The following is a 27988-nucleotide window of genomic DNA, read 5'->3' on the forward strand; positions in this document are numbered from 1 at the left end:
AGATTTGGTCTTAAGACACCAAATGGTCCCACTTATTATCAAGAGTTCAATACCGTAGTTATATAAAAACCACAGCAGCAATGCCAGCGGAAAAAACATTAACAGGTGAGGTGTAGAAAGATCTCACTGCATAGTCCAGATTTCTACCGCAATTCAAGTAAAACCTCTGAGATCTCACACAAAGTTTAGAATGATATAAAAATGTGTATGGTCCAGACATAGTCTGAAAATCATTTTTGACAAATAGGATATGAGAAGGAAAGAGAAAGTGCATTGAAAATCAGCAGAGAACCAGGAGTACTAAGCATGCTTTCTAAAATAGGTTTACGTATAATTTGACCATAGATGGCAGTCACTGCACCATCGAGCACAGTCAGGCACACACACAGTGACAGCATCTTGTCAGAACACATCTGGTGGCTGACAGACCATCCCCAGAGGAGCCATCTGCTCTCCACAGCATCACATCTTGTACACACACAACACTATGATCATGCTAAGCGATAATTATCAGATACTTGCTGCTCCTATAGCGTTGTCATGTTAACTTCATAATGTTGACGTATGGATGAGCATTGCCGATTCCTTTCACCCCTCAAGCTCACAAACTATAATGAGGAATAAAATATAATTCCAACGTGGTGATCTGTTGTTTACATGTATGACTAGTTTGTTATCGTTTTTATTTTTCTCAACTGGAAAGGACATAACCGAAAGCATGTGCATGACAATCATTTTGCCACAATCATGTGATATCATCATTATTTAATCAAATCATGAAACCATTAAGCTCTTTGTAGGACAAACTAAACTCTGCTTCGAACTGTCTCAAAGCAAGTGATATCTTAGTGGGTCGAGGAAAAAGTTAGCATTCACTGTTAGACAGGTAGTATATGTTTACAAATAAATACAGCAACCAGCACCATTTCAGTTAATTTCCAAGTCCTTGAATCTATTGAGAGGTGTGCAATGTTCCAACTTGGAGCATCTCTGTCTCTAGATCCAACTACTGCGTTATAGCAGCTGACATCCCAGTCCCACCAAGTCTTTGGGCACAAATGTCATACCCTACATCATACTGGGCAGAATACTGTCAGTGAACAGTTCACAGTGAATGAGCCAGAGTCACAGAGTGGGGTCAGGTCAGGTGGTCAGCAGTCAAAGGTTAGACTTGGGTCCACTGTTGACTGGGATGGCCCTGAGCTCAGTCCGCATGCATAGGTACTCTCCAATCACCGCCATCAGAGCCATGCAGGCCACGTTGACCAGCCACCAGGACAGGGCCGCCGGGAGGTGGGCATTGTAGAGCCAACAGCCTATCATGTGGAAGAAGTGCACGGTGATAGTGAAGTCCAGACACTGCTTCCCTCGGCGGATAAAGAACAACAGGCCCAGGGCACTGACGAAACAGACAACATGCGACAAAACAGGTTGGTCATTCTACTGACGTGTGTGTGTGTGTGTAAATGTTATGATAGTCTTTGATTCATAGCTCGTAGTTAGGCCAAGTTTACCAAACGTTAAGATTGTCATCTACTATAAAGCATCAAAGATTATTGACCTCATAACAAACCAGCCTTTCATCCATGGTATATGACTAGACTTCTTCATACCAAAGTGTTGAGGGAACATGCAGCACTCGAAGTCGGCCCATTAACTTACCAGGTCAGTGAGTTCAAGATGAACGCCATCATTGAGAGTCTGCCCTGCATTGTTGCAAATCCAAGAACCTGCAAGCATTGAGCCATGTTGTGAATCAGTCTACTGTCAACTCAACAGACAAAAATTAGGAAAATGTAGGAAACATTTCACAAAGACTCACCTCATAACTGAAGATCTGGTCCAGTGATCTGTTGGTTTGTACAAGACTGTCCACAACAGCCAGCCACAAACCCAGGAAGCTGTAGTAGATGCATTGCATCAACACAATCTGAGACAAAATGAGGACCGGGTCCCAGATGTAACTGCGGAAATGACTGCCCATTCCAAAGCTTTAGGAGGGAACACAGGGACCGCCGAACAGCTGAAAAGTAGGGAGTGTCAGTGAATCAAAACCTGAAATGAAATTGTAGACATTTCAAAGGTCCATTATAGTTGAGTTAGTACATTATAACCTAACGTTAGCTATAAGCTGTTCTGTTACACGCATTATTCAAGATAGTTAGCTGGCTATATATCTAACAACGTTGCTAGGCCTACTTCTTACAGTAGTTATCTAGCTATGTGACATAGCTAATTTAATTTAGCCAATTAGCTAACGTTACAACCAAACTCGTGTTTTACATGTCCTCGTTTGAAAAAATCTAGCTACCTTAAATGTTTGATAGCTGGCCGACATTAGCTAATTGGATTAGCTTGGTAGCTAGCGAGCTATGTCAACAACTGCTTGGTGACATAGCTACCTAGCTGGTAACTTTAGCTAGCTATTAACTTGTTAGCAGCAGTGATTGTTATTGAGTTTACAAACTGTAGCCTACTTTAGCTGATAATCAATATCGAATTGGGGTGGTTGGTAGTGAGATATCCAAAAGTAAAACACATGAAATGCCACGATAAATCTACCAGATAACGTGGAGCTGATGACGAATAACAGAAATATGAAAACAACAACGCCGCCAAATTTGACCCGGAAGTGATTAACCTCTAATACATTAATTTCAAAATAAAATAATGTATCTGGAATGGGAAGGAATATCCGGCTTTTTGAAAAAATGAACATCTTTAATAAAAATGTTATTTCACTGATTTTGGGTGCCGAAATTAATACGTCTGGTGTTACGAAGTTGCAGTAATAGTAGTTCATTCTTCTGAAACTTTTTGTTGTTGTTGTTGCAGGGCCCATTCTTCACTGAATGGGCCCTGCAAGTTTGCCTGGCCAGGTGGACGACCAAGAAAAATTTGCAAGCAGTCAAGACTTTGCCAACAGCCGTGCATATGAAAAATAGGAGGTAGGTATAAAATACAATGCAATATAAATGTTCTTAAACAATTACCAGTCCCTAAATGCTTTGCTCACTTCTCTCTCAGGCAAGTGGGCAATCCCATGGTAAAGACTTTACGCTGAGATTCAGATGTTTAATTTTAAAATGTATACCATACAAAAACCATTGATGTCAAAGTTTAACAAACCATACAACTCTGTGCATAAGGACCACTTTTAACAATTTCCACTGAAAGTTGTACAAAAACACATTTCCAGGAAAAACTGTGCAGATAAAATGTTTATCAAACTTTGCATCTGCAGTTTTTCCAGTAAATGTTTTTATTTATTTACTGTGTCAATTGTTCAAAGTAGTCACTGTGCATAGAGTTGTATGGTTTGTTAAACTTTGAAATCAATGTTTTTTGTACATACATTTTAAAGTGACAAATCAGTCTCAGCATAATCCCATTACAAGATTAGGTGGTAAGAATTACAGCTGTTACTAATCCTATGCATCACTGCACATATGCATTACAGGCTATTCCAGGGGTCTACAACCTTTTCTAGCATGAGAGCTACTTTAAAAAAAAATGTAAGTAGCGAGTGAGCTACTAATTTTTTTCTACCTTTCAAATAGGCACATTCTTCTCTTCCCTGCAACCCTTCTGTCAATGTTTTATATCAATATACCTGGTAAAATAATGGTTAATAAACTCTAAAGGGGGGCCTATAAAGTGTTTGTTTTTTTCTCCCAAATTCTTCAGTTTGATATTATCCCAAACTATGTTTTATCAGTAAAAGAAATCCTGGCTTTAGATTTAGTTTGTTTTTCACTGTCAATATTACATTTGTTCATAGATAAACAATGAAATTGGATGTTCTGGGTCATTGTTAATGCTTAAATCACATCAGGAGACCATTTTTTAGGTCTAGAAGAAATATTGTCAGGAATAGACTGACCTCACATTACTTTAATACTAGGCTGCTACGGTAAGGTGACAAGATCCATTTGGAAATTAAAATAGGGAGTTTATTTTTCAGAGTGGGTGGTGTAGCTTCGCAATAAAGAAAAAGACATCGACTATATTTAATTTATCAATTTTCGCTTTTCAAACAGGGTACTGTTATGGGTGTAAAATGGCACAGTGATGCCATCTGTTGGTAAATGTTAATTACTGCAATTCCAGTGTTTTACCGGTGTGCTTGAGATACCCGGATGGATTGCAATGTACTGAACAAGACTGGTTACTAATGCCTCTGTTTCGTCATTTAACATTCAAACATGGTGTCAGAGTCGGATAACTAACCATGCTTTCCGTAAGTTAGAGCCAGCTGTTCTGGTTTACAAAAACAAAAAATCCTTATTTGAGTAAAACTTCGCCGGAATTGGCCTTAGCTAGAGTGAGTTTGGTAGTTAGCTTCAGTGTTGTTAGCACCGGTTAGACGTGGCAGCGAACATTCCCCCTCCCGCCGTTATGAAGCTCAGCGGGGATTGGAGCACGAACTGGGATACGTTTATAGGTGAATGGGAGGACTATGCGCTAGCAATGGGACGATGAGGTAGTGGCTGCCACTTTGAGCACTATAATGGGAACTGAATGCCGACACGTATACAAACACAACCTGAACCTAACAGCAGCACAGCAAGGTAACGCTGCAGCTATTCTTGATGCTCTTGAACATTACGTTAAGCCAGCAAATAACGTCATCTACGAGCGTTATGTTTTCGGTTGTTGCAAACTGGAGGACGGGCAGTCCATTGACAGCTCTGTCACTAGGCTAAAGGAAAAGGCAGCTACATGTGACTATGGTGCTTTAAAGAGATGAACTTATCAGAGATAAGATTGTGCTTGGCATAACTGATGAGGGCACCCGCACACGTTTTGCTGAGAGAACGTGCCCTGACGCTGGCCTTGGCAGTGGAGACATGCCGTGCAGCAGAGCTTACTGATATACTGATAAGGTCCATGGAGCTAGAAAGGCAACATATGGACAATGTCAATGCTACATTCAGGCAGCCAGTAAAGAAATTCCCCTTTGCCACAGCTAATGCTAATACTACAGCCAACTCTGCTGTAGACAACCCAATACATGCCGATATTGTGGCATTTCTCATGGATGAGGAAAAGAACACTGCCCAGCCTATGGAAAAATATGCAAATCCTGTGGTACAGCTAATCACTTCGCAAGGGCCTGCATGAAAAGCAAGAGAAAGGAGGGTAAAAGTGCACTCCATTGAAACAAACACAGATTAAGGGAACAACAGCACAGAGGATGTATATGCTAGCGAGTGCATAGGGGCAGTGAGGGCAAAAGGAGAAAAGTGGTTGTCACTCTGCTACTTAATAATAAACCACAGCAATGCCAGCTACATTCAGGGGCCACATGTAACGTTATGAGCCTCAAAGATATAAGGAGGCTCGCACCCAGAGACAAACTCACACAGAGTAGCACCAAGCTGAAACTATATTCAGGCCAGTTCATGACCTGTTTAGGCCTGTTTGTGACAGTGTGTTTTACGTGGCCAGAAACACACCCTTGAGTTAGAAATAGTTGAGGCTAGTCAACAGCCATTACTGTCAGGTTCTACATGCAAGCGCCTTGGGCTTATTAACTTCACCATTCCAGCTGATATTAACATTATAGACAAAGTCTAGGCTGGGCCCCTGAGCAAGGAGACACTCCTAAGCAATTACCATGATGTCTTCAACGCACCGGTCGAGTCAGTTCCCGACAAAGTCCACTTTGAGTTGGACGCAGCAATCCAGCCTGTCTTAAGTGTGCACCCCGCAATGTACCAGTGGCCATGAAAGCAGCTACGAAGGCTCAGCTTGACAAACACGAAGCAGATGGCCACATATCCGTCACCGAGCCTACAGACTGGATAAGTAATATGGTTATCGTCAAGAAACAAGACAAGCTACGGATATGCATTGATCCTAAACACCTCAACCGGGCTCTCCGACGTTCACATTACACTATGCCCACGTTGGAGGATGTTCTTTACAAGCTCCCAAAGGCCAGAGTCTTCACGCTTGTGGATGCCAGAGATGCCTTCCTGCAGTGCTCAACGAGCCCAGCAGCTACATGACAACCTTTTGGACACCCTGGGGCAGGAAGAGGTGGTTGAAGCTTCCGTTTGGTGGCTCCGTGGCTCCAGAGGTGTATCGGCGGAAACCGCATGAGCTGTTGATGGGACTCAGTGGAGTGGAACCCATAGCAGATGACATCCTCGTTGTGGGCTGTGGGGACAGTGATGAGGAGGCAGAATGTGACCATGACGCCAAGCTGCTGGCCCTGATGGTCAGATGCAGACAGGTCAAACTAAGGCTAAGCATAAAAAAGCTTCAGTTTAAAGTGCCAGAGGTCCGCTTTCATGGGCACATCTTGTCCTCCACCGGATTGAAGGTGGATCCTGAAAAAGTGAAGGCTGTCTTGGAAATGTCCCACCCATCTGACGTGAAGGGAGTGCAGCACTTTGTCGGATTCGTCACCTACCTGGCCAAGTTCCTACCGCGGCTCTCTGAAGTGTGTGAGCCACTAAGTAGGCTCATGGACAAGGACACCATCTGGCATTGGCTCCCAAAACATGACGCAGCGGTGAGGGAAATAAAACAACTGGTCATCCAGACACCTATACTGCGATACTACGATGTGTCAAAACCTGTCACGATTCAGAGTGACTCAAGCCAATATGGACTTAGCTGTTGCCTCATGCAGGAGGGCCAGCCTGTGGCATTCGCCTCTAGGGCACTCACCCCAACAGAGCAGAACTATACCCAGATAGAGAAGGACTATTGGCGTGCGTGCATTCAAGTCACATAGGAGGTGAGGCCTGTTACAGACAAGCACGTGACACACTGTATTGGCCAGTAATGCAGAGTGAAATCAAAGACTATGTCAGTAAAAGCACAATCACAATGAATATGCCATTGAGCAACAGAGAGAGACGATGATGTCCCACGAGCTACCGATGTGTCCCTGGCAGATAGTAAGTCTAGATCTCTTCCAGCACAGTGGCAAAGACTTTCTGCTGGTAGTCGATAATTTCTCAGACTTCTGGGAGATTGACCCCCTCCCCGACCTCTCAGCAGACACAACGATCAAACGATGCAAGGCTCAGTTTGCCCGCTATGGCCAGCCAGATAGGGTAATTTCTGACAATGGACCCCAATTCTCAGGAGTTGAGTTCTGAAAATGTGCTGCAGAATGGAATTTGAGCACGTCACTTCATCACCACGACACCCAAAAGCTAATGGGAAGGCGGAGTCCGCAGTCAAAATCGCAAAGAACCTCTGCAAAAAAGCTCTGAGGGCAAAGATGCCTGGAAAGCAATCCTGCAGTGGCGCAATACCCCGACAGAAGGCATGGATAGCAGCCTGGCCCAGCGCCTCATGGCACGGCGCTTAAAAGCAGCTCTGCCAGTAACCAGCACTCTTCTGGAGCCATGTGTGGTGACAGACGTGCTGGTGAAGCTACGTCACAGAAGACTAGGTCTCCAAGTTCATCTACGACAAATCAACAAAAGACTTACCTGAGCTCAAGGTGGGTGAAACGGTGCGAATGAAGCCACCTCCAGTGGACCGAACGGGCCTCTGGAGACTCTGATCCTGTGTACAGAAAGTGAAACCACGCTCCTACTTGGTCGACGTGAATGGATCACTGTACCGTTGTAACAGGGTTAACCTTCGGATTGCTGAGCCAGCACCTACTTGGAACCCTGATGGTCAATGGGGTTGCATGACAAAAGACGGAACCCCAGCAAGTCACACACTCTCTCCCATCTCTCTATTTATGCTCTCTCTCTCCCTCCCCTAACCCTCTTCTCACAGTGACCACAGATGTGTCTGTATGGAGTTCCTATGTGGGCTGTGAGCCCATGGGATTGTTTTGGAGCCTGCACCTGGAGAGAGGGGGTCTGAGGTTGGAACAGGGAATAAAACTGCTATTATTCAAAGAAGTCAATATAAAGATTTTTAAAAGGGATAGTATAACAACATGATAAAACTATGTATATATTGGGTGATTCCTCACAAAGCTAGAACAAAAAAAATACCATGATTTGGGGGATTTCATTGAAATGTAATCCATAGAATGGTCATTTTGAAGATGGAATGTTGACATATACAGTTGAAGTCGGAAGTTTACATACACTTAAGTTGGAGTCATTAAAACTCGTTTTTCAACCACTCCACAAATTTCTTGTTAACAAACTAAAGTTTTGCCAAGTCGGTTAGGGAATCTACTTTGTGCATGACAAAAGTAATTTTTCCAACAATTGTTTACAGACAGATTATTTCCCTTACAATTCACTGTATCACAATTCCAGTGGGTCAGAAGTTTACATGAACTACTTTGATTGTGCCTTTCAACAGTTTAAACATTTCCTGAATATTATGTCATGGGTTTAGAAACTTCTGATAGGCTAATTGACATTTGAGTCAATTGGAGGTGTACCTGTGGATATATTTCAAGGTCTACCTTCAAACCCAGTGCCTCTTTGCTTGACATCATGGGGAAATCCAAGGAATTTCCAAACGCCTGAATGTACCACGTTTGTCTGTACAAACAATAGTACGTAAGTATAAACACCATGGGACCAAGCAGCCGTCATACTGCTCAGGAAGGAGACGCGTTCTGTCTCTTAGAGATGAACGTACATTGGTGCGAAAAGTGCAACTCAATCCCAGAACAACAGCAAAGGACCTTGTGAAGATGCTGGAGTAAACGGGTACAAAAGTATCTGTATCCACAGTAAAACAAGTCCTATATAGACATAACCTGAAAGGCAGCTCAGCAAGGAAGAAGCCACTGCTCCAAAACCGCCATAAAAAAGACAGACTACAATTTGCAACTGCACATGGGGACAAAGATCGTACTTTTTGGAGAAATGGCCTCTGGTCTAATGAAACAAAAATAGAGAACTATTTAGCCGTAGAACAGAATAGAAGTGTTTGGCCATAATGACCATCGTTATGTTTGGAGGAAAAAGGTTGATGCTTGCAAGCCGAAGAACACCATCCCAACCGTGAAGCATGGGGGTGGCAGCATCATGTTGTGGGGGTGCTTTGCTGCAGGAGGGACTGGTGCACTTCACAAAATAGATGGCATCACGAGGATGGAAAATTACATTTACATTTACATTTAAGTCATTTAGCAGATGCTCTTATCCAGAGCGACTTACAAATTGGTGCATTCACCTTATGACATCCAGTGGGACAGTCACTTAACAATAGTGCATCTAAAACTTACGTGGCTATATTGACGAAACATCTCAAGACAGTCAGGAAATTAAAGCTTGGTCGCAAATGGGTCTTCCAATGGACAATGACCCCAAGCATACATCCAAAGTTGTGGCAAAATGGCTTAAGGATAACAAAGTCAAGGTATTGGAGTGGCCATCACAAAGCCCTGACCTCAATCCTATAGAAAATGTGTGGGCAGAACTGAAAAACTGTGTGTGAGCAAGGAGGCCTACAAACATGACTCAGTTACACCTGCTCTGTCAGGAGGAATGGGCCAAAATTCACCCAACTTATTGTGGGAAGCATCTGGAAGGCGACCCAAAACGTTTGACTCAAGTTAAACAATTTAAAGGCAGTGCTACCAACTACTAATTGAGCGTATGTAAACTTCTGACCCACTGGGAATGTGATGAAAGAAAATAAAGCTGAACAAAATCATTCTCTCTACTATTATTCTGACATTTCACATTCTTAAAATACAGTGGTGAAATTTGTGGGCAGAACTGAAAAAGCGTGTGTGAGCAAGGAGGCCTACAAACCTGACTCCGTTACACCTGCTCTGTCGGGAAAATTCACCAAAATTATTGTGGGAAGCTTGTGGAAGGCTACCCGAAACGTTTGACCAAGTTGCTCCATAGGTCACCTTTATCTTGGATTAAGCATTAACCTAGGATTGAGCATTTAGAATTGATGCAATGATTATTCTTCTCCCAGACTTCTAAATGTTGTGTTGCATAACTTTTGTCCAGTACTTTTACCTTTCTATGTAGATAAAAAATATTGGGGATGTAGAATAATGAATTATATGTTGTAGAAAATAATCAGGAGTGGACGCCGTAGACGGGTCCAGAAGTGTTGATGTTCAAATTCAGAAACTTTTACTCATGCTAAATTAGGTTACATTGTAGCAGCACAGAACTATCCACTGGTAGGCTACAGTAAGCACTACATTCTAAACTCCACCCTCGTCTGCGCAGGAAAAGCCTTCACGAGCTGCGGAAAATCACCTCGTCCGCCCTTCCCAAACGCAACATCTGCACCGACGTAATCAAACAAAAGGCAACCCCTTCCCTGAAGTAAGGAATTCAGATCCCCTACATTGGAGTTTTGCCCATAGTGCATTCGTTTTTGTGGCCGATTGTAGACTAGCCTACACGGCTTCACGCCCATTCGGGAAATCCCCACCCTGTGTGCATTGACACAGGAAACATCTGCAGTGATCGTGACAGGCCAAAGAACTACAGCTGCGTGAAATATGCGCACATACAGTAAGTAGCCAACAGTATATTCGGAAAGTATTCAGACCCCTTGACCTTTTCCACATTTTGTTTTGTTACAGCCGTATACTCAAATTGATTACATTCAATGTTTTCCCCGTGATCTAAACACAATTCCATATAATGACTAAATGAAAACATGTTTGCAAATGTATTAAAAAAAATTTAAAAACATTATTTACATAAGTATTCAGAGCTTTTGCATGAGACTCAAAATTGAGCTCAAGTGCATCCTGTTTCCATTGATCATCCTTGAGATTTCTACAAATTGATTGGAGTTCACCTGTGGTAAAATCAATTGATTGGACATGATTTGGAAAGGCACACGCCTGTCTATATAAGGTCCCACAGTTGACAGTGCATGTCAGAGCAAAAAACCAAGCCATGAGGTCGAAGGAATTGGCCATAGACCTCCAAGACAAGATTGTGTCGAGGCACAGATCTGGGGAAGAGTATCAAAACATTTATGCATCATTGAAGGTCCCCAAGAACACAGTGGCATTCGTTATTCTTAAATGGAAGAAGATTGGACCCACCAAGAGACTTCATAGAGCAAGCTGGCTGGCTGCCTGGCCAAACTGAGCAATCGTGGGAGAAGGGCCTTGGTCAGGGAGGTGACCAAGAATCCAATGGTCACTCTGACAGAGCTCCAGAGTTCCTCTGTGGAGATGGGAGAAGCTTCCAGAAGGACAACAATCTCTGCAGCACTCCACCAATCAGGCCTTTATGTTAGAGTGACCAGACGGAAGCCACTCCTCTGTAAAAGGCACATGACAGCCGGCATGGAGTTTGCCAAAAGGCACCTAGACTCAGACCATGAGAAACAAGGTTCTCTGGTCTGATGAAACCAAGATTGAACTCTTTGGCCTGAATGCCAAGCTTCACGTCTGGAGGAAACCTGTCACCATCCCTACGGTGAAGCATGGAGGTGGCAGCATCATGCTGTGGGGATGTTTTTCAGAGGCAGAGACTAGGAGACTAGTCAGGATCGAGGGAAAGTGAATGGAGCAAAGTACAGAGAGATCCTTGATGAAAACCTGCTTAGGACCTTAGACTGGGGCAAACGTATACCTTCCAACAGGACAATGACCCTAGGTACACAGCCAAGACAATGTAGGAGTGGCTTTGGGATAAGTCTCTGAATGTCCTTGAGTGGCCCAGCCAGAGCCCGGACTTGAACCCGATCTAACATCTAAATCAAATCAAATCAAATTTATTTATATAGCCCTTCGTACATCAGCTGATATCTCAAAGTGCTGTACAGAAACCCAGCCTAAAACCCCAAACAGCAAACAATGCAGGTGTAAAAGCACGGTGGCTAGGAAAAACTCCCTAGAAAGGCCAAAACCTAGGAAGAAACCTAGAGAGGAACCGGGCTATGTGGGGTGGCCAGTCCTCTTCTGGCTGTGCCGGGTAGAGATTATAACAGAACATGACCAAGATGTTCAAATGTTCATAAATGACCAGCATGGTCAAATAATAATAAGGCAGAACAGTTGAAACTGGAGCAGCAGCACAGTCAGATGGACTGGGGACAGCAAGGAGCCATCATGTCAGGTAGTCCTGGGGCACGGTCCTAGGGCTCAGGTCCTCCGAGAGAGAGAAAGAAAGAGAGAATTAGAGAGAGCATATGTGGGGTGGCCAGTCCTCTTCTGGCTGTGCCAGGTGGAGATTATAACAGAACGTGGCCAAGATGTTCAAATGTTCATAAATGACCAGCATGGTTGAATAATAGTAAGGCAGAACAGTTGAAACTGGAGCAGGAGCATGGCCAGGTGGACTGGGGACAGCAAGGAGTCCTCATGTCAGGTAGTCCTGGGACATGGTCCTAGGGCCCAGGCCAGTTGAAACTGGAGCAGCAGCATGGCCAGGTGGACTGGGGACAGCAAGGAGTCATCATGTCAGGTAGTCCTGGGGCATGGTTCTAGGGCTCAGGTCCTCCGAGAGAGAGAAAGAAAGAGAGAAGGAGAGAATTAGAGAACGCACACTTAGATTTACACAGGACACCGAATAGGACAGGAGAAGTACTCCAGATAAACAAACTGACCCTAGCCCCCCGACACATAAACTACTGCAGCATAAATACTGGAGGCTGAGACAGGAGGGGTCAGGAGACACTGTGGCCCCATCCGAGGACACCCCCGGACAGGGCCAAACAGGAAGGATATAACCCCACCCACTTTGCCAAAGCACAGCCCCCACACCACTAGAGGGAAATCTTCAACCACCAACTTACCATCCTGAGACAAGGCCGAGTATAGCCCACAAAGATCTCCGACACGGTACAACCCAAGGGGTGGGGGGGAACCCAGACAGGCCGACCACAACAGTGAATCAACCCACCCAGGTGACGCATCCCCCAGGGACGGCACGAGAGAGCCCCAGCAAGCCAGTGACTCAGCCCCGTAACAGGGTTAGAGGCAGAGAATCCCAGTGGAAAACGGGGAACCGGCCAGGCAGAGACAGCAAGGGCGGTTCGTTGCTCCAGAGCCTTTCCGTTCACCTTCCCACTCCTGGGCCAGACTACACTCAATCATATGACCCACTGAAGAGATGAGTCTTCAGTAAAGACTTAAAGGTTGAGACCGAGTTTGCGTCTCTGACATGGGTAGGCAGACCGTTCCATAAAAATGGAGCTCTATAGGAGAAAGCCCTGCCTCCAGCTGTTTGCTTAGAAATTCTAGGGACAATTAGGAGGCCTGCGTCTTGTGACCGTAGCGTACGTATAGGTATGTACGGCAGGACCAAATCAGAGAGGTAGGTAGGAGCAAGCCCATGTAATGCTTTGTAGGTTAGCAGTAAAACCTTGAAATCAGCCCTTGCTTTGACAGGAAGCCAGTGTAGAGAGGCTAGCACTGGAGTAATATGATCAAATTTTTTGGTTCTAGTCAGGATTCTAGCAGCCGTATTTAGCACTAACTGAAGTTTATTTAGTGCTTTATCCGGGTAGCCGGAAAATAGAGCATTGCAGTAGTCTAACCTAGAAGTGACAAAAGCATGGATTAATTTTTCTGCATCATTTTTGGACAGAAAGTTTCTGATTTTTGCAATGTTACGTAGATGGAAAAAAGCTGTCCTCGAAATGGTCTTGATATGTTCTTCAAAAGAGAGATCAGGGTCCAGAGTAACGCCGAGGTCCTTCACAGTTTTATTTGAGACGACTGTACAACCATTAAGATTAATTGTCAGATTCAACAGAAGATCTCTTTGTTTCTTGGGACCTAGAACAAGCATCTCTGTTTTGTCCGAGTTTAATAGTAGAAAGTTTGCAGCCATCCACTTCCTTATGTCTGAAACACATGCTTCTAGCGAGGGCAATTTTGGTGCTTCACCATGTTTCATTGAAATGTACAGCTGTGTGTCATCCGCATAGCAGTGAAAGTTTACATTATGTTTTCGAATAACATCCCCAAGAGGTAAAATATATAGTGAAAACAATAGTGGTCCTAAAACAGAACCTTGAGGAACACCGAAATGTACAGTTGATTTGTCAGAGGACAAACCATTCACAGAGACAAACTGATATCTTTCCGACAGATAAGACCTAAACCAGGCCAGAACATGTCCGTGTAGACCAATTTGGGTTTCCAATCTCTCCAAAAGAATGTGGTGATCGATGGTATCAAAAGCAGCACTAAGGTCTAGGAGCACGAGGACAGATGCAGAGCCTCGGTCCGATGCCATCAAAATGTCATTTACCACCTTCACAAGTGCCGTCTCAGTGCTATGATGGGGTCTAAAACCAGACTGAAGCATTTCGTATACATTGTTTGTCTTCAGGAAGGCAGTGAGTTGCTGCGCAACAGCCTTCTCTAAAATCTTTGAGAGGAATGGAAGATTCGATATAGGCCGATAGTTTTTTATATTTTCTGGGTCAAGGTTTGGCTTTTTCAAGAGAGGCTTTATTACTGCCACTTTTAGTGAGTTTGGTACACATCCAGTGGATAGAGAGCCGTTTATTATGTTCAACATAGGAGGGCCAAGCACAGGAAGCAGCTCTTTCAGTAGTTTAGTTGGAATAGGGTCCAGTATACAGCTTGAAGGTTTAGAGGCCATGATTATTTTCATCATTGTGTCAAGAGATATAGTACTAAAACACTTGAGCGTCTCTCTTGATCCTAGGTCCTGGCAGAGTTGTGCAGACTCAGGACAACTGAGGTTTGGAGGAATACGCAGGTTTAAAGAGGAGTCCGTAATTTGCTTTCTAATAATCATAATCTTTTCCTCAAAGAAGTTCATGAATTTATCACTGCTAAAGTGCAAGTCATCCTCTCTTGGGGAATGCTGCTTTTTAGTTAGCTTTGCCACAGTATCAAAAAGGAATTTCGGATTGTTCTTATTTTCCTCAATTAAGTTAGAAAAATAGGACGATCGAGCAGCAGTAAGGGCTCTTCGGTACTGCACGGTACCATCCTTCCAAGCTAGTCGGAAGACTTCCAGTTTGGTGTGGCGCCATTTCCGTTCCAATTTTCTGGAAGCTTGCTTCAGAGCTCGGGTATTTTCTGTGTACCATGGAGCTAGTTTCTTATGAGACATTTTTTTAGTTTTTAGGGTGCAACTGCATCTAGGGTATTGCGCAAGGTTAAATTGAGATCCTCAGTTAGGTGGTTAACGGATTTTTGTCCTCTGGCGTCCTTGGGTAGGCAGAGGGAGTCTGGAAGGGCATCAAGGAATCTTTGTGTTGTCTGTGAATTTATAGCACGACTTTTGATGTTCCTTGGTTGGGGTCTGAGCAGATTATTTGTTGCAATTGCAAACGTAATAAAATGGTGGTCTGATAGTCCAGGATTATGAGGAAAAACATTAAGATCCACAACATTTATTCCATGGGACAAAACTAGGTCCAGCGTATGACTGTGAGAGTGAGTGGGTCCAGAGACATGTTGGACAAAACCCACTGAGTCGATGATGGCTCCAAAAGCCTTTTGGAGTGGGTCTGTGGACTTTTCCATGTGAATATTAAAGTCACCAAAGATTAGAATATTATCTGCAATGACTACAAGGTCTGATAGGAATTCAGGGAACTCAGTGAGAAACGCTGTATATGGCCCAGGAGGCCTGTAAACAGTAGCTATAAAAAGTGATTGAGTAGGCTGCATAGATTTCATGACTAGAAGCTCAAAAGACGAAAACGTCTTTTTTTTGTAAATTGAAATTTGCTATCGTAAATGTTAGCAACACCTCCGCCTTTGCGGGATGCACGGGGATATGGTCACTAGTGTAGCCAGGAGGTGAGGCCTCATTTAACACAGTAAATTCATCAGGCTTAAGCCATGTTTCAGTCAGGCCAATCACATCAAGATTATGATCAGTGATTAGTTCATTGACTATAATTGCCTTTGAAGTAAGGGATCTAACATTAAGTAGCCCTATTTTGAGATGTGAGGTATCATGATCTCTTTCAGTAATGACAGGAATGGAGGTGGTCTTTATCCTAGTGAGATTGCTAAGGCGAACACCGCCATGTTTAGTTTTGCCCAACCCAGGTCGAGGCACAGACACGGTCTCAATGGTGATAGCTGAGCTGACTACACTAACTATGCTAGTGGCAGACTCCACTATGCTGGCAGGCTGGCTAATAGCCTGCTGCCTGGCCTGCACCCTATTTCATTGTGGAGCTAGAGGAGTTAGAGCCCTGTCTATGTTGGCAGATAAGATGAGAGCACCCCTCCAGCTAGGATGGAGTCTCTGGGGAGACCTGAAAATAGCTGTGCAGCGATGCTCCCACATCCAACCTATTGAGCCCATTTTAGAATAAGGCTGTAATGTAAGAACATGTGAAAAAAGTCAAGGGGTCTGAATACTTTCTGAATGCACTGTGGATGGAGGTAAGACATTACTGAGTGACTGGCGACACAATTACAATTGAAATTATTTCGCATTTACAGTGAGTGTATTAAACATGAAGAACCCCAGAATTGCCTCAATTCGTCAGGGCATGGACTACAAGGTGTTGAAAGCATTCCACAGGGATGCTGGCCCATGTTGACTCCAATGCTTCCTTCCTTTTGGTGGTGGACCATTCTTGATACTTACTGGAAACTTTTGCAGTTCTTTGTGTTAGTAAACTGGTGTTCTCTGTGTTAGTAGCCTATTCTTGACTGTGCACTCTAGAAGATTGTAATCAGTTTAACTCTTGAATTGTTTGTCTCCAAAGAATTTGTTAGCAGGGCCATAACCAGAGAAACACTGGCTGTACAAAAATACACAATGGGGCAACCACACAGCTGCCTCAACGTGCCGAAAAGCCATAGATTGTTTTGACTTAAAGCAGTGAGGAGGAACCAGAAAGATCAGTTTTAGGCTACTGGACCTCTTTGAAGTTTTTGTATGTGGATACAGTTTTCATGTGGATAGAGTGCATGGCTTCATTAAACAGGTTAGGTTATTTCTTATTAAATGGGCTCATTCTTTTCCTTTGCAGTCACGTAGAGATGTCCTGGTTTCATCATTTGAGAGGCTATAATTAGGTGTGGACCCAGAGTAGACAACCTCAGGTAATTCAGTCAATTCCTTCATTATAACCCCTACATAGTTCATCTTTGACATCTTCAAGATCCTTTCCCCATTGAGAGAAGCTATGGCCCACTACTATGCTGTGGCAAAAAAATAATAATAATAATTGTAACCCCTCAGTTCAGCCACGCCGTGGCACATGTTTTTTTTGGAAAACACCCTCTTCCAGAAACTCTGACCCCATATCTAAGGCCCCTCTAGCCTACACATAGATATTTAATGTGTTAACCCTCTCAGGTCAGGTGTCAGTTAGGTATGGCTGATCTGCTGAAGCTGCTGCTGCGTGTGGCAGAGAAGGCGGCCAACGTGGCCCGCGTGTGCAGGCAGGAGGCCCCTCTCTTCCAGCTGCTGGTCCAGGAGAAGACTGGGGTGGACAAGAACAAGAAGTTTGTCCAGGACTTCAAGACGCTAGCCAATATGGTAATCCAAGAGATGATCTGCCATGATGTTGGAGCTCAGGTACAGGAACCAAAACACTTCTCATGTTATCATGATGAGGATTGTTTCATGTCTGAAATCCAGGCATCCCTCTGAAGGATTTGTGGCATATCCCTCTAGTATAATCAAATGTTTATGGCAACCCTAACCCCTCCACTGGTTTTATCCTGTTTTACCTTAGTTTCCCAAAATGATTGATCATATACAAGGAGAGGAGTCTAACAAGTTTGAAAATGGACTAGGTTAGTAGAAACAGCATCCACAATGACTATTATTACTATGAAACACATACAGCTACTTGGGTAATAAGTGTTACTTACTACACAGATAGATAAGAGCAACAATTCCACTCTGCCATCTAATTTTTGAATAACGCTGGACTTGTCGACTACCTGTTGGCTCTGTGAGTTTGTTCATGCGTGCGTCCCAGGTGAGATTGTGATAGTCACAGTGTGTGGGACAGAGAAGGAGACGGCCGCGTTGCTGGTCACGGTGCTGGATGGGGACCAGATGGCGGCGACTCTCATGGCGTGCGCCATCCACCAGGACGCTACGCTCACACTCTCAGACACGAGCACAGACAACCTCCACATACCCCTCAGCCCCTCTGACCTGAGCATCTGGATTGACCCCATCGGTAATACCTGACCATTTTTTTTTTAAACCCGATTTGTTGTCTTTGTAGACATACTTGGAATGATATTATGGATAATGTTAGAAGGGATGTGTGAGCACTGAGCAGATCCACTTATTGTGTGGCGTAAATACTACACAAATTCCAGGGCAGAGATTTGTCCTTGTGTTAGGAGTGTGTATTGGAGGCGAAGTCAGGTGCAGGAGAGCAGAGTGTAGTGAACAGGCACACTTTATTCCGGTCCAAAATGACAGCACAAAGTAACAAAATGTGCCCAACACTTTGTTTTTGCATTATTTAAACTACATTGAACATGTTTCATTGTTTATTTGAGGCTAAATTAATTTTGATGTATTATATTAAGTTCAAATAAGTGTTCATTCAGTGTTGTTGTAATTGTCATTATTACAAAACATTTTTTTTAAACTAAATAATAATAAAAATAATAATTGGTATCGGCGTTGAAAAATCATAAACGGTGGACACCTGCTTGTCGAACATCTCATTCCAAATTCATGAGCATTAATATGTAGTTGGTCCCCTCTTTGCTGCTATAACAGCCTCCGCTCTTCTAGGAAGGCTTGCCACTAGATGTTGGAACTAGAGGTCGACCGATTATGATTTTTTCAACGCCGATAGCGATTATTGGAGGACCATAGAAGCAGATACCGATTAATCGGCTGATTTTTTTATTTATTTATTTGTAATAATGACAATTACAACAATATTGAATGAACAATTATTTTAGCTTAATATAATACATAAATAAAATCAATTTAGCCTCAAGTAAATAATGAAACATGTTCAATTTGGTTTAAATAATGCAAAAACAAAGTGTTGAAGAAAGTAAAAGAGCAATATGCTCCATGTAAAATATGTGCCATGTAAGAAAGCTAAGGTGTAAGTTCCTTGCTCAGAACATGAGAACATATGAAAGCTGGTGGTTCCCAGGTAAGAAGTTTTAGGTTTTAGGTTGTAGTTATTATAGGAAATATAGGACTATTTCTCTCTATACCATTTGTATTTCATTAACCTTTGACTATTGAATGTTCTTATAGGCACTTTAGTATTGCCAGTGTAACAGTATAGCTTCAGTCCCTCTCCTCGCTCCTCCCTGGGCCCGAACCAGCAACACAACGATTAGCGCACGCAACACAATTAGCGTGTGCTAACTAGCTAGCCATTTCACTTCGGTTACACGAGCCATATCTCGGGAGTTGATAGGCTTGAAGTCATAAACAGCGCAATGCTTGACGCACAACGAAGAGCTGCTGGCAAAACTCACGAAAGTGCTGTTTGAATGAATGAATAACGCGCCTGCTTCTGCCTACCACCGCTCAGTCAGATACTTCAAATCAAATCAAATTGTATTTGTCACATACACATGGTTAGCAGATGTTAATGCGAGTGTAGCGAAATGCTTGTGCTTCTAGTTCCGACAATGCAGTGATAACCAACAAGTAATCTAACTAACAATTCCAAAACTACTGTCTTATACACAGTGTAAGGGGATAAGGAACATGTACATAAGGATATATGAATGAGTGATGGTACAGAGCAGCATACAGTAGATGGTATCGAGTACAGTATATACATATGAGATGAGTGTGTAGACAAAGTAAACAAAGTGGCATAGTTAAAGTGGCTAGTGATACATGTGTTACATAAGGATGCAGTCGATGATGTAGAGTACAGTATATACATATGCATATGAGATGAATAATGTAGGGTAAGTAACATTATATAAGGTAGCATTGTTTAAAGTGGCTAGTGATATATTTACATCATTTCCCATCAATTCCCATTATTAAAATGGCTGGAGTTGGGTCAGTGTCAATGACAGTGTGTTGGCAGCAGCCACTCAGTGTTAGTGGTGGCTGTTTAACAGTCTGATGGCCTTGAGATAGAAGCTGTTTTTCAGTCTCTCGGTCCCAGCTTTGATGCACCTGTACTGACCTCGCCTTCTGGATGATAGCGGGGTGAACAGGCAGTGGTTCGGGTGGTTGATGTCCTTGATGATCTTTATGGCCTTCCTGTAACAACGGGTGGTGTAGGTGTCCTGGAGGGCAGGTAGTTTGCCCCCGGTGATGCGTTGTGCAGTCCTCACTACCCTCTGGAGAGCCTTACGGTTGAGGGCGGAGCAGTTGCCGTACCAGGCGGTGATACAGCCCGCCAGGATGCTCTCGATTGTGCATCTGTAGAAGTTTGTGAGTGCTTTTGGTGACAAGCCGAATTTCTTCAGCCTCCTGAGGTTGAATAGGCGCTGCTGCGCCTTCTTCACGACGCTGTCAGTGTGAGTGGACCAATTCAGTTTGTCTGTGATGTGTATGCCGAGGAACTTAAAACTAGCTACCCTCTCCACTACTGTTCCATCGATGTGGATAGGGGGGGTGTTCCCTCTGCTGTTTCCTAAAGTCCACAATCATCTCCTTAGTTTTGTTGACGTTGAGTGTGAGGTTATTTTCCTGACACCACACTCCGAGGGCCCTCACCTCCTCCCTGTAGGCCGTCTCGTCGTTGTTGGTAATCAAGCCTACCACTGTTGTGTCGTCCGCAAACTTGATGATTGAGTTGGAGGCGTGCGTGGCCACGTAGTCGTGGGTGAACAGGGAGTACAGGAGAGGGCTCAGAACGCACCCTTGTGGGGCCCCCGTGTTGAGGATCAGCGGGGAGGAGATGTTGTTGCCTACCCTCACCACCTGGGGGCGGCCCGTCAGGAAGTCCAGTACCCAGTTGCACAGGGCGGGGTCGAGACCCAGGGTCTCGAGCTTGATGACGAGCTTGGAGGGTACTATGGTGTTGAATGCCGAGCTGTAGTCGATGAACAGCATTCTCACATAGGTATTCCTCTTGTCCAGGTGGGTTAGGGCAGTGTGCAGTGTGGTTGAGATTGCATCGTCTGTGGACCTATTTGGGCGGTAAGCAAATTGGAGTGGGTCTAGGGTGTCAGGTAGGGTGGAGGTGATATGGTCCTTGACTAGTCTCTCAAAGCACTTCATGATGACGGAAGTGAGTGCTACGGGCGGTAGTCGTTTAGCTCAGTTACCTTAGCTTTCTTGGGAACAGGAACAATGGTGGCCCTCTTGAAGCATGTGGGAACAGCAGACTGGTATAGGGATTGATTGAATATGTCCGTAAACATACCGGCCAGCTGGTCTGCGCATGCTCTGAGGGCGCGGCTGGGGATGCCGTCTGGGCCTGCAGCCTTGCGAGGGTTAACACGTTTAAATGTCTTACTCACCTCGGCTGCAGTGAAGGAGAGACCGCATGTTTCCGTTGCAGGCCGTGTCAGTGGCACTGTATTGTCCTCAAAGCGGGCAAAAAGTTATTTAGTCTGCCTGGGAGCAAGACATCCTGGTCCGTGACTGGGCTGGATTTCATCTTGTAGTCCGTGATTGACTGTAGACCCTGCCACATGCCTCTTATGTCTGAGCCATTGAATTGAGATTCCACTTTGTCTCTGTACTGACGCTTAGCTTGTTTAATAGCCTTACGGAGGGAATAGCTGCACTGTTTGTATTCAGTCATGTTGCCAGACACCTTGCCCTGATTAAAAGCAGTGGTTCGCGCTTTCAGTTTCACGCGAATGCTGCCATCAATCCACGGTTTCTGGTTAGGGAATGTTTTTATCGTTGCTATGGGAACGACATCTTCGACGCACGTTCTAATGAACTCGCACATCAAATCAGCGTATTCGTCAATATTCCCATCTGTATGGGAATATTTATGTATGCTCAGGCAAATTATATGCAACGAAGGACACGCTAGATAATATCTAGTAATATCATCAACCATGTGTAGTTATAACTAGTGATTATGATTGATTGTTTTTTATGAGAAGTTTAATGCTAGCTAGCAACTTACCTTGGCTTACTGCATTCGCATAACAGGCAGCCTCCTTGTGGAGTGCAACGAGAAAGAGGCAGGTCGTTATTGCGTTGGACTAGTTAAGGTTGCAAGATTGGATCCCCCGAGCTGACAAGGTGAAAATCTGTCGTTCTGCACCTGAACAAGGCAATTAACCAACCGTTCCTAGGCCGTCATTGAAAATAAGAATGTATCCTTAACTGACTTGCCTAGTTAAATAAAGATTAAATAAAAGGTGTAAAAGAATATATAAAAAATAAAATAAAATAGGCAAATCAGTGCCCAAAAATACCGATTTCTGATTGTTATAAAATCTTGAAATCGGCCCTAATTAAATCGGCCATTCCGATTAATCGGTCGACCTCTAGTTGGAACATTGCTTCGGGGACTTGCTTCCATTCATCCACAAGAGCATTACGGAGGTCGGGCACTGATGTTGTGCGATTAAGCCTGACGGACAGTCGGCGTTCCAACTAATCTCAATGGAGTTGAGGTCAGGGCTCTGTGTATGCCAGTCAAGTTCTTCCACACCAATCTCGACAAACTAGATGGCCAGATGGTGAAGTGTGATTCATCACTCCAGAGAATGCGTTTCCATTGTTCCAGAGTCCAATGGCGGTGAGCTTTACACCCCTCCAGCCGACGCTTGGCATTGTGCATGGTGATCTTAGGCTTGTGTGCGGCTGCACGGCCATGGAAATCCATTTCATGAAGCTCCCGACGAACAGTTATTGTGCTGACGTTGCTTCCAGAGGCAGTTTGGAACTGTGTAGTGAGTGTTGCAACCGAGGACAGATGATTTGTACACGCTTCAGCACGCGGCTGTCCCGTTCTGTGAACTTGTGTGGTCTACCACTTCGCAGCTGAGCCGTCGTTGCTCCTAGACTTGTCCACTTCACAATAACAGCACTAACAGCACCTTCATCCACATGTTTGGTGTGTCTCCCAGGTGGCTTGTGGCAAACTTTAAACAACATTTTTTATGGATATCTTTAAGAAATGGCTTTCTTCTTGCCACTCTTCCATAAAGGCCAGATTTGTGAAATATACGACTGATTGTTGTCCTATGGACAGAGTCTCCCACCTCGGCTGTAGATCTCTGCAGTTCATCCAGAGTGATCATGGGCCTCTTGGCTGCATCTCTGATCAGTCTTCTCCTTGTATGAGCTGAAAGTTTAGAGGGACGGCCAGGTCTTGGTAGATTTGCAGTGGTCTGATACTCCTTCCATTTCAATATTATCGCTTGCACAGTGCTCCTTGGGATGTTTAAAGCTTGGGAAATATTTTTGTATCCAAATCCGGCTTTAAACTTCTTCAAAACAGTATCTCGGACCTGCCTGGTGTGTTCCTTGTTCTTCATGATGCTCTCTGCGCTTTTAACGGACCTCTTAGACTATCACAGTGCAGGTGCATTTATATGGAGACTTGATTACACACAGGTGGATTGTATTTATCATCATTAGTCACCTATGTCAACATTGGATCATTCAGAGATCCTCACTGAACTTCTGGAGAGTTTGCTGCGCTGAAAGTAAAGGGGCTGAATAATTTTGCACGCCCACTTTTTCAGTTTTTGATTTGTTAAATAAGTTTGAAATATCCAATAAATGTCGTTCCACTTCATAATTGTGTCTCACTTGTTGATGATTCTTCACAAAAAAAGACAGTTTTATATCTTTATGTTTGAAGCCTGAAATGTGGCAAAAGGTCGCAAAGTTCAAGGGGGCCGAATACTTTCGCAAGGCACTGTAAGTCGGCTAATGTTGCTCAACATTTCTCTGGCTAGCTAACTGAGAATTCGATCCAGCTAGCAAGATACTTAACAATGCTAAGTCTTGTTCCACCACTTTCTCCCGTACCTCAAACTTTCCAACTGTTAGTAGTTCTTCGGTTACAGCTCATGAAGTATGCTTCATCACCTTCTCACCCCTGTCTCCTTGGTCAGGCTTCTCACCTAACATTACCTCTTTCTTACGGTTCAGGGGACACACTGCTCTGACTGGCAAGCTGCCTTTCCAGAGCGGCGCGCTGATGCTGTAACTAGCACATTGTCTCTTCTTCCTTCAGCTGCTTGCTGCGCTGCATTCTGTTTGCTATGTGGACGATTGGCTGAGCCTTAGATACAGCCAGAATTGTTCCAAACGCGCATCACTCGTTTGTTTGCAGCCAGTGGGGATCCAACCCCCACTCCTCTTAGTTTGCATCCCTGTACACTTATCACCGAATCCACTCATTTGAATGGATGTCCACATACACTATATATACAAAAGTATGTTGTTTCTATGTGTTTGGTTTTCGTTCAGATGCCACTAGCCAGTACATTGAGGGTCGTGAGGAGGTGGTGGAGGAGGGCTGTCTCTGTCCTTCAGGTCTGCAGTGTGCCCTGGTCCTGATCGGGGTATACCTCCGCGCCACTGGGGAACCTGTCATAGGGGTCATAAACCAGCCCTTCAACCACAAAGACCCAACAGGGTGAGACTCTTACTTTTCTATTATTTATCTATTTTCTTTCTCTCTGAATTGTTGAGAAGGGCTTGTGTTTAAGCATTTCACTGTTAGTCTACACCGGTTGTTTACAAAGCTTGTGACAAAAACAATTGGATTTTACTCTAGAACCAGAACAGCAATCATTTTGACACCAGGGTTAGGGTCAATGCTATTTAAGTTGTTGATTAAATTACCAATTTCTTTCAAGTTAAGTATTGGAAAAGGTATTTTCATTTGGAATTACTATTTTCAATCCACAATTTAAATAGAGTTAACACAGAAATAACATACTTATTAATGCTCAGACCTCACCATCTAAGCTTCCTTTAATGACATTTGGTTGATGTGATGTGCATATTTGTTGCAGCTGGAAGGGGAAGCATTTCTGGGGAGTGTCATGTGGGAGTGTCAAAGCCTGCTCGGTGCTCCGACCTAAAGAAAGACCTGCGGAGTGTCCAGGACTATCGGTGGTGCTGAGCTCCAGTGAGAAGCAGGCGGTGAAGGAGGCCTTGGCCCCTCTGTGTGGGCCTGACAGGCTGATGTATGCCTCGGGGGCCGGATACAAGATCCTGTGTGTGATCCTGGGCCTAGCTGACATCTACGTTCTCTCAGAGGGCAGCACCTTCAAGTGGGACTCCTGCGGCCCCCATGCCCTGCTCCTTGCACTGGGTGGGGGGATGCTGGACCTTAAAGAGTGCCTCCGCTTCAGCCACTGTGAGGGGGGGCACCATGACCAGGGGGAACTGACCTACCACCAATCCCACTCAGAGAGCCCTGGGGCAGAACGCTGGGCCAACCAGGGGGGCCTGGTGGCCTACCTAGACTGTCAAATGCTTCATAGGGTTATTGGGGAACTGAAAGGCAAGTTTTAAAGGAAGAGGCATTGATTATGGTGAAGGGCACAAGTAGCAGTATCATTGCTTATACATGCTGCTTAATATGTCAATTTTTGGAGGAGTTGTTTTAAAAAAAATCTATGCTGTCAGTTATTTTGTAAAAGCTAGATGTATATGCACATGTAAATATATAGTAAGGAATGTAAAATGGTTCAACTATCTACAGTAGCTGGTATGTTAAAGGTGTTTCGTAAAGGATTAAGCTGCCTCTAACTTCTACAGTTACTGGTTTTCTCATTGACAGGAAGTTTGTTAGTGGCAAACAAATCTAACTTCAGGAAAGACCTGGGTGCTGTTTAAGTAAAACTTATTCCAATGCAAGATAATCAGAATCGAGAGACTGGTATGAATGGGAACAAGCATGGTTCAGGGAACAGTAGCACACACTGCGTAGCTGAAACATGCTTTTTGTCTCAGTCATACCAAAATGTGGCACATGGCTATAACCCTGCTTTTGATTGGTTAAGGATCTCTGTTGGACTTACCTGAATATTACTTGACGGCCTAGTTGAAGTTGTGGTATAGTGGGACAGGGATACATAGTAAATATCCCAAGTGTCCCCCCTTGACAGAAGCACTAATGGTGTGTGAGAGCAGAGAGGACTCAAATAAACTGGCTTCTGGGAATCCGCAGCAGCCCAGAAAAGGCCTTTTATGGAAAAGAGGTGCATTTTACACTGTTTCCATAGCTCCAGCTGTACGATTTAGGATAAATCAGAGCAGAGGATGGAAAAACACGAGGTGCAGCAATCAACAATGAAACGGGGGATAGTGTTCATTTACTGTAAATGAAGGATTAAACCCCTTTAAGGAAAGGAGGGGAACTGTCACATGGCCAGGTTAGTGGATCTATTGAGATGTAGCAGAATTCAGGGTTATTTAAACCTAGTCAGGTACTCCATTTATAGAATAAAAATAGTTACATGATTATGTTTGTTCAACATAAGTCCACCTGTCCTGTACCAAGGAGGTGGTGTGGAGATTCATGTTTCATTATTTTCCACAACTATTACTTGCACCACTTCATTGGCACACCCAAGCATCTATTGGGATGCGGTCCAAAGTGGTTGTCATTACTAAATATGGCTGTCTATGGTCTTCCACCAGAAAAGCATGACAACCACTCAGGTCTGTGTTGTGGACCACTTGTGTATAAAGACTGGTTTGATCTACTGTATGTTTAAAATTTGTGTATTGTAAAACGCCATTTCATGAGTGTGCTCCAGAAGTGCCATTAGCAGGTCCCCTGGTTTCTACTCCATTGGAATTATCCAGCATTCTCCTGCCTTGTGAATCAGAATTTGAAGACGGAATTCAATCTACAAAACAATGAAAGTCCATTCATCCATCTGAAATCAACTTTACTATGAAATCCAGACAAAATCAACTTAACACTGATGTTTCACAATTGTAATAAACTCTTGCCAGCAAACTCACTTTCCTACCCAAAAAACAGAAAAAAATGCAAGTGCCCCGCACATTTAACCCTGATGATTGTCTGATTTTTTTGCAATATTTGTTTTTGCATATACTGTTTAAAAATATCTCAAGAACAAATTATAATCTGCGATTTTGGCTCTTCTTCCACATTGGGAGCCCTTAGTTGACTTGCCGCTTTAGACTGCTACTTAAGCCATACATTCTCAAGTCAACTAGGGTATCTAACAATCTGACAGTATTGACAATTCAGACTAAAACAGGTTAAATTAAACCTCTAATACCTCCATAAAAAAATAAAAAGCAAGTGGACAATTGCACTGAAAACATTTTTCACTTCAAGGAGAACAAATAAACATGCGCAACAAGGGACCTAGGCCCTTTAAATCAAAGCTACAACCCATCTCCCAACATCCACAGAATAACACAAATCAAAAAGGTAAAATGGAACCGATACCTGGGCAGGGCACATATTCATAAAGCGTCTTAGAGTAGGAGTACTAATCTAGGATCAATTTAGCCTTTTTGATCCTAATGAATAAGATTACATGGAAAGGCCTGAACCTAGATCAGCGCTCCTACTCTGGGGTTATCGATAAATATGGAATCAGACCTATTAACGTTTGAATGTTTTATCTCCTTCACTGGAACCTAGACCTGTGGCTTATAAAAGGAATTAGTTGATCAACTTTCACCACATTTATTTCCAATACTGTATCTCCACAGGAAAAACACAATGATATGCCATAATGAGTACAGGCAGATTGTTAGAGATCTGAATACTATCCCTCTTCAATCTGGAGAATACTGACTAATGAGAAAGGGGCAAAAGAGGGCAGTGGTAGCTTTTCTTTGAAATAAAAAGTGGTGGTAGGACTGTTAGTCTTGATATTCAGCTCCTCTGTCATTCAATCAACCTTTAAACTGTTGGTAAGTATCTGCCAAAGACTAATCTCTGATAACTATTGTACACTGCTAGTCATTGTGTTCTCAATGGAAGTTCAGTCACCTCCAATCTTAAAGGGTGTCAAGATGCAATTTGGGGCGGATTGCATCTTGACATTCTCTTGAGCCACGGGAACAACACGATGCTTCTAGACAGGTCCCCTGGTTTCTGCTCCATTGGAATTATCCAGCATTCACCTGTCTTGTGAGAGTCGGAACTTAAAGATGGAATTTAATCCACATAACTCACAAAACAAACATTGTCCATTCATCCATCTGAAATCCATTCATCCATCCATCTGAAATCAACTTTACTACAAAAT

At 43.7% G+C, this 27988-nt stretch overlaps 2 protein-coding genes across 11 annotated transcripts; one reads left to right on the forward strand and one right to left on the reverse strand.

Moving 5' to 3' along the window:
* Window positions 1-17: 17 nt before the first annotated feature.
* On the reverse strand, window positions 18-2641 carry LOC124030804 (protein SYS1 homolog). 4 transcript variants are annotated; one of them, XM_046342002.1, is made up of 4 exons: window positions 2478-2641; window positions 1823-2023; window positions 1663-1730; window positions 18-1412 (listed from the first exon to the last, which is right to left on the reverse strand). In XM_046342002.1, the coding sequence occupies exons 2-4, from the start codon at window positions 1982-1984 to the stop codon at window positions 1205-1207; spliced, it is 438 nt and encodes a 145-aa protein (XP_046197958.1). In that variant the 5' UTR covers window positions 1985-2023; window positions 2478-2641; the 3' UTR covers window positions 18-1204. The 4 variants fall into 4 exon arrangements, with proteins under 4 accessions (XP_046197958.1, XP_046197954.1, XP_046197948.1 ...); XM_046341998.1 differs by having other exon boundaries at window positions 243-1399; window positions 2563-2639; XM_046341992.1 differs by having other exon boundaries at window positions 243-1399; window positions 2312-2637.
* On the forward strand, window positions 1941-27953 carry LOC124030750 (inositol polyphosphate 1-phosphatase-like). 7 transcript variants are annotated; one of them, XM_046341968.1, is made up of 10 exons: window positions 1941-2030; window positions 2836-2948; window positions 3461-3515; window positions 10146-10436; window positions 16870-16942; window positions 17199-17420; window positions 17581-17641; window positions 17830-18036; window positions 24204-24372; window positions 24755-27953. In XM_046341968.1, exons 6-10 carry the CDS (start codon window positions 17217-17219, stop codon window positions 25257-25259), a joined length of 1146 nt encoding a protein of 381 aa, XP_046197924.1. In that variant the 5' UTR covers window positions 1941-2030; window positions 2836-2948; window positions 3461-3515; window positions 10146-10436; window positions 16870-16942; window positions 17199-17216; the 3' UTR covers window positions 25260-27953. The 7 variants fall into 7 exon arrangements, with proteins under 7 accessions (XP_046197924.1, XP_046197921.1, XP_046197914.1 ...); XM_046341965.1 differs by lacking the exon at window positions 3461-3515; XM_046341958.1 differs by lacking the exon at window positions 3461-3515 and having other exon boundaries at window positions 10146-10244.
* The last annotated feature ends 35 nt before the right edge of the window (window positions 27954-27988 follow it).

Source organism: Oncorhynchus gorbuscha, linkage group LG03, assembly GCF_021184085.1.
Source record: "Oncorhynchus gorbuscha isolate QuinsamMale2020 ecotype Even-year linkage group LG03, OgorEven_v1.0, whole genome shotgun sequence".
NCBI lineage: Eukaryota > Metazoa > Chordata > Actinopteri > Salmoniformes > Salmonidae > Oncorhynchus > Oncorhynchus gorbuscha.